Here is an 11,970-nt window from a genome sequence, read left to right as displayed (position 1 = left end):
AAAAATTTAAAACCCACAAATATAATAGATATGTCACTGTGCTTTTCTCCAGTCTGGATTAAAATTTTGGTGTTTGCATTTGTATAAAAAACTTTGCAGAGAATCAAGGAACTCCAAACATAATTTTGGAAGCCAAAAGTGAAGGGAGAACATTTTTTTTAAAGAAAATTTATTTGCAATGGTTCAGTTTTCCAGAGTGAGCATTACTGGGGGTCTTAAAAATGAAAATACATTCATTTTGCTTTAAGAATTCTGACACAGTGCACTCAAATGTGCGTTAAGAGGGCTGGGTTTGTGACTCGGTGGTAGGACATTTGCCTAATATGTTCAGGCCCTGGGTTTAATAAGAGCTTCCAAATGTGGAACAATTGCTATCCAAGAGCTCAAGAAGTAGGATCAGGTTTATGAAACCAAACTGGTCCAGCAGGCTCAGATAGACTCATTTCCCCACATGCTTTATTCTCTCTTCTTGAGGACACCTAGTCTTAAAGGGCTCCTTCTTCCTGACCTAATTCAGACACCCATCAAGTGACATTTCTCTGAATAGTTAATTGAAAATGGAAGAAAAGGAAGCTATACTGAAAAATACCTTAAGTACAGCCAATAAGACAAATTAATTGACTCTCTTTTAAATAGAACAGTTCAAGTAGTGATAGCTTTCTGTAAAACACCGATCCTAATTAAAGAACACTTGACCAAATCATTCAGACAACAGTTGCTGAGCATCCATTGGGTGCCAGGAACCCAGTAAAAATTGGGGTGTGGGGCTGGACTTGTGACTCAGTGGTAGAGCACTTGCTTGGTCATGTGAGGCCTTGGTTCAATCCTCAGCACCACATAAATCCACTGACAAGTAAAAAAATAGAATATTAAAAAAATTGGGGGCATGATGGTGACCAAACAGTAAATGTGGACAGATAAGTTCCCTTCTCCCAGATTAGTGAACAACAATAAATAAAGAATAATTATGCAGGAAAAGACCAGGCACATGTGATAAAACATCATGTAGGTAGAGATAGGACAAGCTGGTCAAGGAATATTAAGTCAAAGGATGGCAGCCTCTGGAGATGAGAGATGTCTTTCTTTTCCTCTTACCCTCTCATCAGACTAGGGAGATTGTATTAGAGTTAGTTCTGAGTCTCCAAGGAGGCGAGTGCTGAATGTGCTGGAGGAGGTACAGGAATTCCATGTGGCTGAAGAGTAAGAGAGCAGAGAGAGTAGCCTAAGACTGTTAAGACTTTGGTAAAAACCAAATGAAGCAAGACAGAAGAGCCCAGGGGAAGGAGTATAGATTGTATCTGAAATAAACAGGAAGCTTTGGCAAGTTTGAAAGAGAAATGATGTCTTGTTCAGAGCTCTGAAATGTCACTCCAGCTGCTATACAATGAGGGAAAAAATAAATGATGAAGGCAGTAAGGAAACTTTTGGTTATTTTTATGCTTCAGATTAGAAAGAACAAGGGCTTTGGTTTTGATGATGTCAAGGAAGACTGGTAAAGTGAACACACTAAAAGTACTTCAGAGGCCACAAGCAGATGGTCACAGGGAGGGATGTGATATGGGGACAGGCGAAAATGTGGATCCAATATGACTTCCAGACTTCCTGTTTGCAAGCTGTGCAGACTGGGAGAAAAAGGTGATGGGATGAGATAGGGAACCCAACGGAGTTGTTAAGTAGGCAATCAGATAAATGAGCTTATAATTCTAAAAGCAATAAAAATGGATGACGTGACCAGGAACAGATGTGTGGGTTTAGTTCTTTACTATTGCATTTCTAATGGATGGATTTTAATCCACAAATAACTAGAAGGATTTAAAATTTCTGCTTTTCTTTTATCCTGTACTGAGAATTAAACCCAAGGGTGCTCTATCATTGAGTTGAATCCCAGCTGTTTTGTTTTTGTTTTGAGACAGAGTCTCACTAAATTGTCACTGGGATTATATGCTTGCAATCCTCAGTCTCCCTAGTCACTGGGATTATACACTTGTACCACCTCATGCTGCTGAAAATTTCTACATCAATATACAATGATATAACACATTATATTCTCAGCTTTCCATTACCAAACCATGCTAGGTAGATGATGTCCTCATGTCACACACATTCCCATGGATCCAAGAGAGCTCTATATATTAAAAACAAAGAGAAAGTCAGTTATGCTCCAGCATTTATGAAGCATTACTCCTTTCTCTCCCATGTAAGAAAACATGAAAAGTGCTGAGAATGTAGCTCAGCAGTAGAGCACTTGCCTAGCATGTATGAAGTCCTGGGTTTGACTGCCACATTGCAGTGTGGGGAGGGGGAAAGCATATGAAAATACATGCAAGTAAAATCATTAGATGTAAAAGCCTTTATTTCTTAGTATATTATTTACAGATTTTTGGAATGTTCTTGTTAATAAGAAACATTATTTGACAATTCAAAATTAAATATCTCAAATTGATTAAATCTCAACTGAGATTTACCTTCTGTTTTTGCATTACTAATATGGAAAGGGAAAATAAAGTACTAGTGTTACTTACCAGCTGGTAAACATTATTTTATTTCTGCTAATAACCTAAATATTTTTCTAAAAAATGTAACATACCTAATATCTGAAGTAGATTTTGCTGAAAAAAAATATTTTGACTTTTTTTTAAAATGTACTTTTTATATTTCATACAACATCATGGATTTATTGTCATTATTTTAAATGAATTAGTAAACACTTAAAAATTTAAAAAAATTTTTGAGCCACATGTGGTGACATATGCTTATAATCCTAGTGACTCAGGAAGCTGAGGCAAATGTCCAGGCCTTATGCTACTTCCACTAGCCTGGACCTCTCCATTTGTTGTTAGCTCTCCAGATGATTGTGATACACACCAACAGTGAGAAGCTGCAGCCATAGACAGCTCCATAGCACTAGGCTCTTTCTTAACTCTGCTCTAATACACTTGGAGTATATTATTTAACCTAATCTCCTTTCCAAAAACTGGCTTTTCTTTTCTTTTTTTTTTTCATGGATTTCATTAAAGCAAAATAAAAATCTCAACTATGTAGGTAAACAAGAGGTATGTTAGTTCATTTTCCAGTGCTATAACAAAATATCTGAGGCCAGCTAATTTTGAAAAGAAAAAAAAATGTTCATTTAGATCATAATTTTGGAGGCTTAGATTTCAAACCTGAGAAAGCCCCATTTATTCAGTCTCCTAACAACAGATGATATCACAATGGTGGCAGGAGCCCATGTGAGGGGAGAGATTGTGTCTTAAAACAGGAAGCCAGAGAGTGATTTAGGGGTTGCATTCATTTTTATAACTCACTATTCTGAGAACTCAAGGGGTCCCTTGAAAGCTACATTAATTCCTTCCAAGAGTACATCTTCAATGACCTTAACAACCCCCACTAGGTCCACTTCTTAAAGGTTCCATCATCTTCAAACACTACCACCTTGGGGACCCAGTCTCCAATACATTGGCCCTTGGGAGAAAAAATACACATTCAAATCATAACAAGAGGAAATTCAATGCTTTTGGATGGAAAAATTCTTACTGCAAGAGGCACATGACCAGCTTCAGAGATGTACCTCAGCCTTGTTTATTCAGAACTAGAATTATACAGAGGAAAAATGGAGCCACAGATTCACCATCATCTTGAAACAGGATTTCCCAAATCCTTTCATATTTGCCTTTTATTCATTAAGGGTTGATACATGAGGCCCCAGTTCTAGTGTTTTCCTATGGGGTAGAAAGAGTGTCATTTCTTTTGTGTATGCTTTTCTGTATTCCTGTGTAGAACTAGGGCTTTGAGCATGCTAAGCACACAATCTATGAGATATACACCCAGCCTAGAAAAGTGTCATTTCTGATTGGGAGAAACAGAAATGCCCCATGGTAGAGTGCTCTCACCTAGAGGAATTTTTACCCCCAGAAGACATTTGGTGATGCCTGGAATCATTTGGGTTGTTGCAACTGGAGGCCTAGGTGCTACTGACATCTGGAAAGTAGAAGCAATGCAGCAAGCCTCATCTCTCTGAGGAGCCTTCCTCTGATTATTGCTGCAAGTCAGCAACAGTGTGTCACCCCATCTCAGGACTAAGCTACTAAAATACCTTTAGAGGATGATACTGATGGTTAGGTGACATGTGAATCCACGTTTCTTTCTCCAGAGAACAAGTTTTCTCTATTGGGTCTGTTTTGTCGTCTCTTCAAAATGAGAGGACTACACTCAGGATTTCTCCTAGTCGGACAAAACAAATGAGACACTTGCTCATCCACATGTTGGTGAGCAAGTCAGGATGGCAAGTCAACTGCACTTCAGGTGGCAGAGTGTCTGAAACTTGCCCCCAGTGGTGCCATGCTGGCATGGGAATTGAGATTAAGGTATCATCTAAAGGATGTCAAGTCTGCAGAGTGGCAGCCAGCCTCCTAGTCCCCCATGTCAATCATTTTCTCTCCTTTTATGCATGTGCCAAAAGCAACCACAATTTGTATTTTCCATATAGTTTGCCCCAACCCGGGTGTTGTGGTATATATACACAATTGATTTTTATTTGAAGAATGAAACCATGTCATTTGCAAGCAAATGGATGTGAGTAGAGAACATCATGGTAAATGAGATAAGTCAGACTCAGAAAGTCAAGGGTCATATGTTTTTTCTCATGTAGAAAGAAAGTAGAGAGAAAAAAAGGTTGGGATTGGGGATCTTATGATACTAGACAGGAGATCAACAGAATAGAGGAAGGGGATCAGGGAAAGGAAAGGTACTGGAGAACAAAACTGACCCAAATATGCTGTTATATTGTGTGCATGTATAAATATGCAACAATGAATCTATTATGTATAATTATAATGCACCAAGAAAGAATTAAATAAAAGAAAAAATTCAAAAAACAAAATAAATTTAACTTGCTTTAAAAAGGGAGGATGAGGCTGGGCATGAGGATACATGCCTGTAATCCCAGCAATTTGAGAGACGAGGCAGGAGGATAGCAAGTTCAAAGATAGCCTCCACAATTTAGTGAGGTCCTAAACAATTTAGTGAGACATTGTCTCAAAAAAAAAAAAAATAGGATGTGGCTCAGTGATTGAAGTGATCCTGGATTCAATCCCTAGCATAAATAAATAAATGTTATAAGGAGGTGAGCTGGGGAATGATGTTGGCCAAATTATATTGTTTTACTGAGTACATGTAGAATTATGTAGCAACAAATCCCAGCAATATGTACAATTACAATGCACAATTTTTAAAAATATGGAAAAAAAAAGGATGGTGAGGCCAGGCTCAGTGGTATTCAGCTGTAATCCCTGTAACTCAGGAGGCTGAGGTAGGAGGAGCACAAATTTTAAGGAGTTATAGCTCAATGATAAGTACTTACCAGTATGTGTGAGGCCCTGGGTTCAATCCCCACCCCCACAAAATAAAAATAAAATTGATATTTAGTATCCCTGTTCAATTTTTTTTCAGAATCTAGGTGAGAATATTCAATGCAATTAAATTTAGCTTATTTGTGCATCTCCTATATGCCTAAAATTAAGATAGAACATAAAGTCACAATGAAAGGGCAAACACACTTCACCTAACTTGGGGAGAAAAAACTATTTTTTATAATTTGATCCAGTATTTCACCAAAGATGCTAACTTCTGGTTATTGGGGAAGAATCACCACTGCCATACAATCTTCTCCCCCTTAAACTTTCTTCCAGTGAATAATTTGGATGAGAATGCATGGCAGGTCTGAGAGCTCTCCACATTGTCTAGAACCCTTGGTGGTCATGAAGATGGAGGACAGAAGACCTGGCACCAGTGATGAGCTATTTATTCCCTTTTATATAGATAATGTGTGCATCATCCCATGTCTTGTTTGCTTGCTGATAGGTGTTAAAGGAAGTAATATATTTTTATCTTTAGCCTCCCCCAGGCATAATCTTTACCCCAATTCACCTAAGGAACCCATTTATCTTTGAGAATATAAGAATTTGTTTCAAAAGTAATACAAGAAAAAGAGAAAAATAATAGTCTGTTTCTGTTATTTAGAACTTAGTGTTGTGCAGAATAGACTTGGGGTCCCAGATAGACATTGTCCCAAAAGATAACTTCCCAAATTCCTTTCTACCTTTTATAAATTTAGGGTTGATCTCTAAGGCCCCAGTTCCAGTGATTTCCAATAGAGTAGTAAAAGTGTCATTTCTGGCCCAATCAGGTATGCCCCTCAGCAGTGTGGACACTTGGAGGAGTTCTGATCCCCCGAGGATACTTAATGATATCTGATGAGACATTTTGGATTATCACAACTTGGGGGTGGGTGATTCTAGCATGTAATAAGTAGAGAGACTAGGGAGCCTGCTAAACATCCTACCATGATTAGGTCAGTCCCCATCACAAAGAAGTATCTGGCCTCACAGACTATGTAGTTGAGAGCCTGCTTTATGGCAAAGTTTGTCAAAGTGTGACCCCTGCAGACCAGCAATATGAGAATCACTGAAAATTTGTTAGAAACACATATTCTCAGGCCCCCACCCCATACCAACCAAATCAAATTCCAGGGATGAGGACCAGAAATCAATGTTTTAACAAGCCTTCTAGGTGACTGTGAGGGTGTGCCGTAGTGTTAAGGTAAAGATTATGAAACATGATACTCAGGGGCTCTCAGTAAAGGAGGGGAGAAGAAAGAAACATAGGGAATTAAGATTTGTTCTGCTTTCTTAATGGGCTTCAGATGAAAGAATGGAGTCAGCATGGAACATGAAGGAAACACCAAAGCAAGTAGCTCCTTACTTTTTTTATATAAGTACAGCTGGCCACTAACATTTACAGATGTAGGTTAAAAGAGGATATGCATGATCTTAAGCTTCTGGGCTGACTAGGGTCTAGTGGCCTCTGTGCAACTGGCCTGACCCTGGCCCTCACTTGAGGTCAGGGAGCTTCCGAGATCTGGCTGAGATTCCTTTTTGTCTTGGCTTGGTAGTCCCCTCGGTAGCCCTTAATATCATGCCAACTCACCTTTTGCAAGCTGCCCAGACAGCCTGTCAGCTATCCCACCATGTTGAATTTATAATGGTTTGAAAAACCAAACTCTGTAAGTCTACCCTCCTCCTGTACTGGGCCAAGCTGATTCACTCCAGGAGCTCAGATACTTCTCTCTGCCCTTTGTTATGGCTGAGAAGGGTTGGGACCATCCATAGGAGAACCCAGAATAAGAGCAGGGAATCAAAAAGGACATTGAGTCGGGTACTAATGGTGGTAAGGAGAGGTTGACAGCCTCTAAGAACAACTGGTTTTTACCTGAGCATGGAATACCAATGGCATGGAAAGATCAATAAAAGGAAAACAGTGAATTTAAAACTCACAAAGCATATATATGAATTGCCTGTCATTTCCTGCATGCATTTGTATTTTATTTGACTTGTTGCTTTCAATTTATACTTATGAGATCAAGTATTCTGAGTATCTTCTCATTTTTTTCAACATTTTATTTGGTGGTCACTATAGCTTTTAAGGTGGCACTGGGTAGACTTATTTTGTAGTAAACATGAGAAACAGGTGGGATAACTTAAGCCAGAAGTGTGGTATGCTGGAAGATCAGGAAGTGGATGGTGGACTCCAGGCAGCTGGAGCTGAATCAAGAAGCCAGGGTGGGTGTGGTGACCAAAGTGCCAGGATTGATGGGTTACTCACAGCCCCACTGCTCACATGACAGCTCAGTCCATTTACTACACACCACTTATGACTCAATACCCTGGAAAAGAAAATCTGGTTGGTCTATTGTATGTCACATGTGACCAATGGGGAGGAAGCACAGCTTGATTATTAGGTCCACAGACTCTACTGAAGGGAGAGTGGTTTGCCAAAAGTATATCTAGGGCTGAGGATATAGCCCAGGGGTAGACTCATTGCCAAACATGCACAAGACCCTGGGTTCCATGTCTAACATGCAAATAAAAAAGAAAGGGGGGAAAAAACCAAAGAAGGATACTGGGATCTAACTACCAACAAAAGGCACTAGGGAGGCTAGGGACCCAAAAAGTGGGCATTCTCTAGACACAAACATAGAACATCTGCAATAGTTGGGCTTTGTATAATTAGTCCATACATTCCCTGCCTACAGCAACCAGAAAAAGTGTCTTGGAATTATGTAACATGGAAGCCTGAGAAAAAGCCCTAGGAAGCACAATATATCTCAGAAAAGATAAGTAAGAGGCATGTTTGGATTAGATCACAATAAGAAAAGAAACCCTGAAAATATAGTAGGAATGCTGGGAAAGGAGGCTGAGGGAATTGGGGTAAGGGTGTCAGAGAATGGAGTTAATTAGTTCATCTTGAAACAGGAGGGCATGAATGGGGCTATGACAGGTACAAGAGAAAATCTTATCCACTGTTTGCAGAGGCAGGCTTCAGGGTCCTGGGGGGTAATGCACAGCCTGCCTTTTAAAAAATCTCTATCACATCTAGAAAGATCCAAAAAGCTCATTACCCTTCAGAATGCCATACTGAGGGACTAGGGGTGTAGTTCAGGGTGGAGTACTTTTCTGGCATGCACAAGGCCCTCAGTTTTGTACTCAGTACCACAAAAATAAACAAAGAGATTGCCATACCTAAATGAGATTCCATTTTAAACCCAACCTCTATGCCACTTTCCAATTCCTCAAACAAGATAATCTGCAAAAAACAAAAACAAAAATCCTGTGGGGGCAGTCATGAAATTCAAGCTTCATCTCAGAAGCAAGGCAGAAGAACTCAAAGGAAGTAGCCTGGTGGAGATGGGGCACCATGTGGGTTCACCTCATTTGTTCCAGTATGGAGCCAGGGTCCTGGAAGGTAGAGAGTTTCCTGGGGTCCTATACTCCAGTAGCGTCCTAGGTTTTGTCCATTGATGAATACTACTCCTTTATTCCAGCCCTGAAAATCATGAGAATGCAGGATTCAGGGTATAAGTTCTAGATGTAAAGACATAAGGGATGAACACACACACACACATACACACACCTCATACACCACTGACACACCAAATCACAGTACAGATATACCCAGACAGGGTGGAATACCAACTAAAATCTTAAGTGGCAGGTAAATCCAGAGTCTTGTGATACTGAATCTGACAGGGGATTAACTCAGCATCCAAGCCTCAGGAAAGCACTAATTTCTAATTCATCTCCCTGTGTCTGCCCCAAGCCAGGAGAGAGAATTTCCACTTATCATCAGGTACTCATTAAAATACGCCAGGCTCAAAACAGCTAGAGTTGTAGAATTTCAGGTGTGGCAGCCAATATGTGCTGGCAACTCCTCATATCTCTGTCATATTTGTCTACCTTCTAACCCTGCCTTACTTAACCCTGGGGGAGAGACAATCTCCCAGATGGCTGTAGAATAGCTGAGGTCTTTGGGAGCTTATATTCCCTCACACAGGGCAGGGACTATACACTAAATGAGCTTTGTTAAAAGGTTCTTAGGGGTGTGTAGTTGGATGGCACATGGGCAAGGGATAAATTGTACTAACCTCCAGTTGTATAAAGGTGTCTTTGGGATCACCACTGATTTTCAGGTAACCAAGGAAGAAGGCAGGGCCCTTAACTTTCTCTGTGATTGGCTTCCAGATTTTGGGGAGTTTCCTAAAAGGGAGTCAAATAGGATTGTCATACCTTTCTTCAGTCTTTTCCCTGAAATCTGGTGTCCCCCACTATGGCACTGGCTATGCCTTCAGCATGTATAAGGCAGTAAGTCATGATTCCAGCTGCCTCCACACAGCTACAAAACATGGAATTATTTTCTTCAACATTCTGGTTTCTGATTTCCTTATCTGAAAACTCAGAGGTGCATCTGGAGGAACTCTGAGGCTTCTTCCATATCTACATGCTCTCCATCTTTATCAATCACCTAGAATCAATGGTCAGGCACCTACCTTTTTATGAATACACTTTTCATTTCCAGGCTGTATATTGTAAATTTTCTTAATGGAGAATTGTTCAGATAAATATCCCCAGTTAAACCTATAGGATATTGGAAAAAAGGGGGACATAAAGGAGGCTGGAAGGGTGCAGAGATATGCACAGACAATAACCAGGGATTCCAGCCCCATTGTAAGGTTTCCGCAAACTCCTACACACAATTTTTCTCCTGTGTCTATCTGTCTGTCTGCCTGTCTCTCTTTTTTCTTGCAGTACTAGGGACTGAACCCAGGACCTCACAAATGCTAGGCAAGCACTCTACCCATGAGCTACATCTGTATCCCAAATCCTACATACATTTTTTCCTTCTAAATATACATCTCTCCTAGATGGTGCCTGCATCTTCCACATTTATTGCACAGAGGTCACAACAACTCCTGCCAGGTCTGGCTGGCATAGGGCTTCAGACTAGTTGGAACATTCATTCATGTCAAATCACTAAGGGTAGAAGGAAGGTGTGTGACTCTGCCTGGGAGTTCTGGGGTTCAGGGAAGGACATACACAGGTCTAGCCTCCTAGGAAGGAAGGGGCAAAATCCTGAGAGAGGACCCCTGGCCAGGGAGACCTCTATAGCTTTCTCCTGGTGGAGCTACTTTTGAAATCCTCCCCCACCCCCCAAAAAATGCCCAGTGCTGGCTCTGCTTGGTAATTACAGAACACAAAGGAATCATCACAGTTTCTATACATAGGTATCTCACAGCCAAAGAGCATGCTCTCTTCCAACCATATGCCTGTCTCCATCTGCTCTCAGTCCGGAGTGCTGCGGGTTCTCAGCATCTGCATCTGGAGCCCACCTTTTCTCTCCTGGTTCATGCTCTTCCCAGAGGAGAGTCGGCCTTGATTCTCCACCAAGATCCTTAGAGTGTGGTATTCCTGGTGGTCCTGTGGAAGACAGACCCACCAGAGTGAATACTACTCAGGTACTATTCTGCAGACCTGCTGGGCCTCCCCTGAGGCTGAGATGAGAACAAGGGCAGGGTGACTAACAGCCAGCAGAACCCTGTGGATCTCCAGCTCTAAGCCAGGCAAACCCTTGGGTTCCTGCCTTCCTTTTCATCCCCCCACTCTCTGGGCCAAGTCTTCTAGGGAGGAAAGAGGAACCCAAACACTTCATCTAAGATGCTATTGAAACCAGTGACCAATCTGCTTTTTGAGCAGAAAATATTCAAAATAAAAAATCTTTGCTCCCTCAAATCATATGTATCTGTACCTTAGAGATGTATACAACCTTCCCTTTTTCCTATTGGGTTCCTATGCAAGGACCAATCCAAAAGGCAGTGAAGGAGAAAATGTGCTATTACAGAGCAGACCACACATATAGTTGGGTACATGGCCTAGCAGATGCTAGAATTATTTGTCAATTAGCATTTGGTTATATACATGTATCTGAATAGTAAGCTCATCTTTGGAATGATCCAGGATTCCCACGTGCTTGTCATCCAAAAACACCTGCCAAAGAAGAAGAAAGTACTGTTAGGTCCTCATAAGCAAAAACAAACAAACAAACAAACAAACAAACAAAAACGGAAACAGACTTGAAAAGACAAACATCAGAAATAATGAATTTTGTCTCCCAGAAATCTATAAGCTGATCATAAGTTCACAAAAACAGATTATATGTAATGTAGAACAGTGTTGAGATACTCGAGATGAGGTCTATTCAATAGTGTCCTGATATGGAATATGGGCCCTAGCTCCACTGCAGGATGTAGAGGGGGAAAAAATCAAAAAGATCTGAAGATTAGTGGGAAAATAAAGTAGATAACAAATCAGTATTGTGATGGAAATGATGGTAAAGGGAGAGCAAGAGAATTAGAGAAACAGCAACTGTTCTGTCAGAGTGCCTTTCCCCAAGGGTTCAACTCTGCAATAGACCCAGTTTTGCCAGATGAACCAGATTCTTATCTAGAAGATTAGAAAATCTGCTGCCATACTCTACCTGGTTTTAGAGATCATCTATCTCTTTTCTATTACCTATCATATTGTTCAGCCTTAGATTAATAAGTCAATCAGAAGAATCCACTGTAGCCATATAAGACCAAAT

The 11,970-nt window shown here is 40.6% G+C and overlaps 1 protein-coding gene across 1 annotated transcript in view; it reads right to left on the bottom strand.

Annotated features, from left to right (window-relative positions):
• Positions 1-7,469: 7,469 nt before the first annotated feature.
• Positions 7,470-11,970, bottom strand: part of LOC113187043 (beta-galactosidase-1-like protein 2) — a 94,250-nt gene continuing 89,749 nt past the window's right edge. The window contains exons 17-23 of the mRNA XM_077796987.1: positions 11,307-11,375; positions 10,721-10,808; positions 9,881-9,968; positions 9,479-9,590; positions 8,764-8,880; positions 8,577-8,640; positions 7,470-7,720 (exon numbers count right to left, since the gene is read on the bottom strand). Coding sequence (XP_077653113.1) covers positions 7,713-7,720; positions 8,577-8,640; positions 8,764-8,880; positions 9,479-9,590; positions 9,881-9,968; positions 10,721-10,808; positions 11,307-11,375 — 546 coding nt within the window. The 3' untranslated portion in view covers positions 7,470-7,712. The remainder of the gene's footprint in view (positions 7,721-8,576; positions 8,641-8,763; positions 8,881-9,478; positions 9,591-9,880; positions 9,969-10,720; positions 10,809-11,306; positions 11,376-11,970) is intronic.

This window comes from Urocitellus parryii, chromosome 4 (genome assembly GCF_045843805.1).
Source record: "Urocitellus parryii isolate mUroPar1 chromosome 4, mUroPar1.hap1, whole genome shotgun sequence".
Taxonomy (NCBI): domain Eukaryota; kingdom Metazoa; phylum Chordata; class Mammalia; order Rodentia; family Sciuridae; genus Urocitellus; species Urocitellus parryii.
The sequence above is the reverse complement of the archived record's forward strand: the minus strand, read 5'-3'. Positions and strand labels throughout refer to the sequence as shown.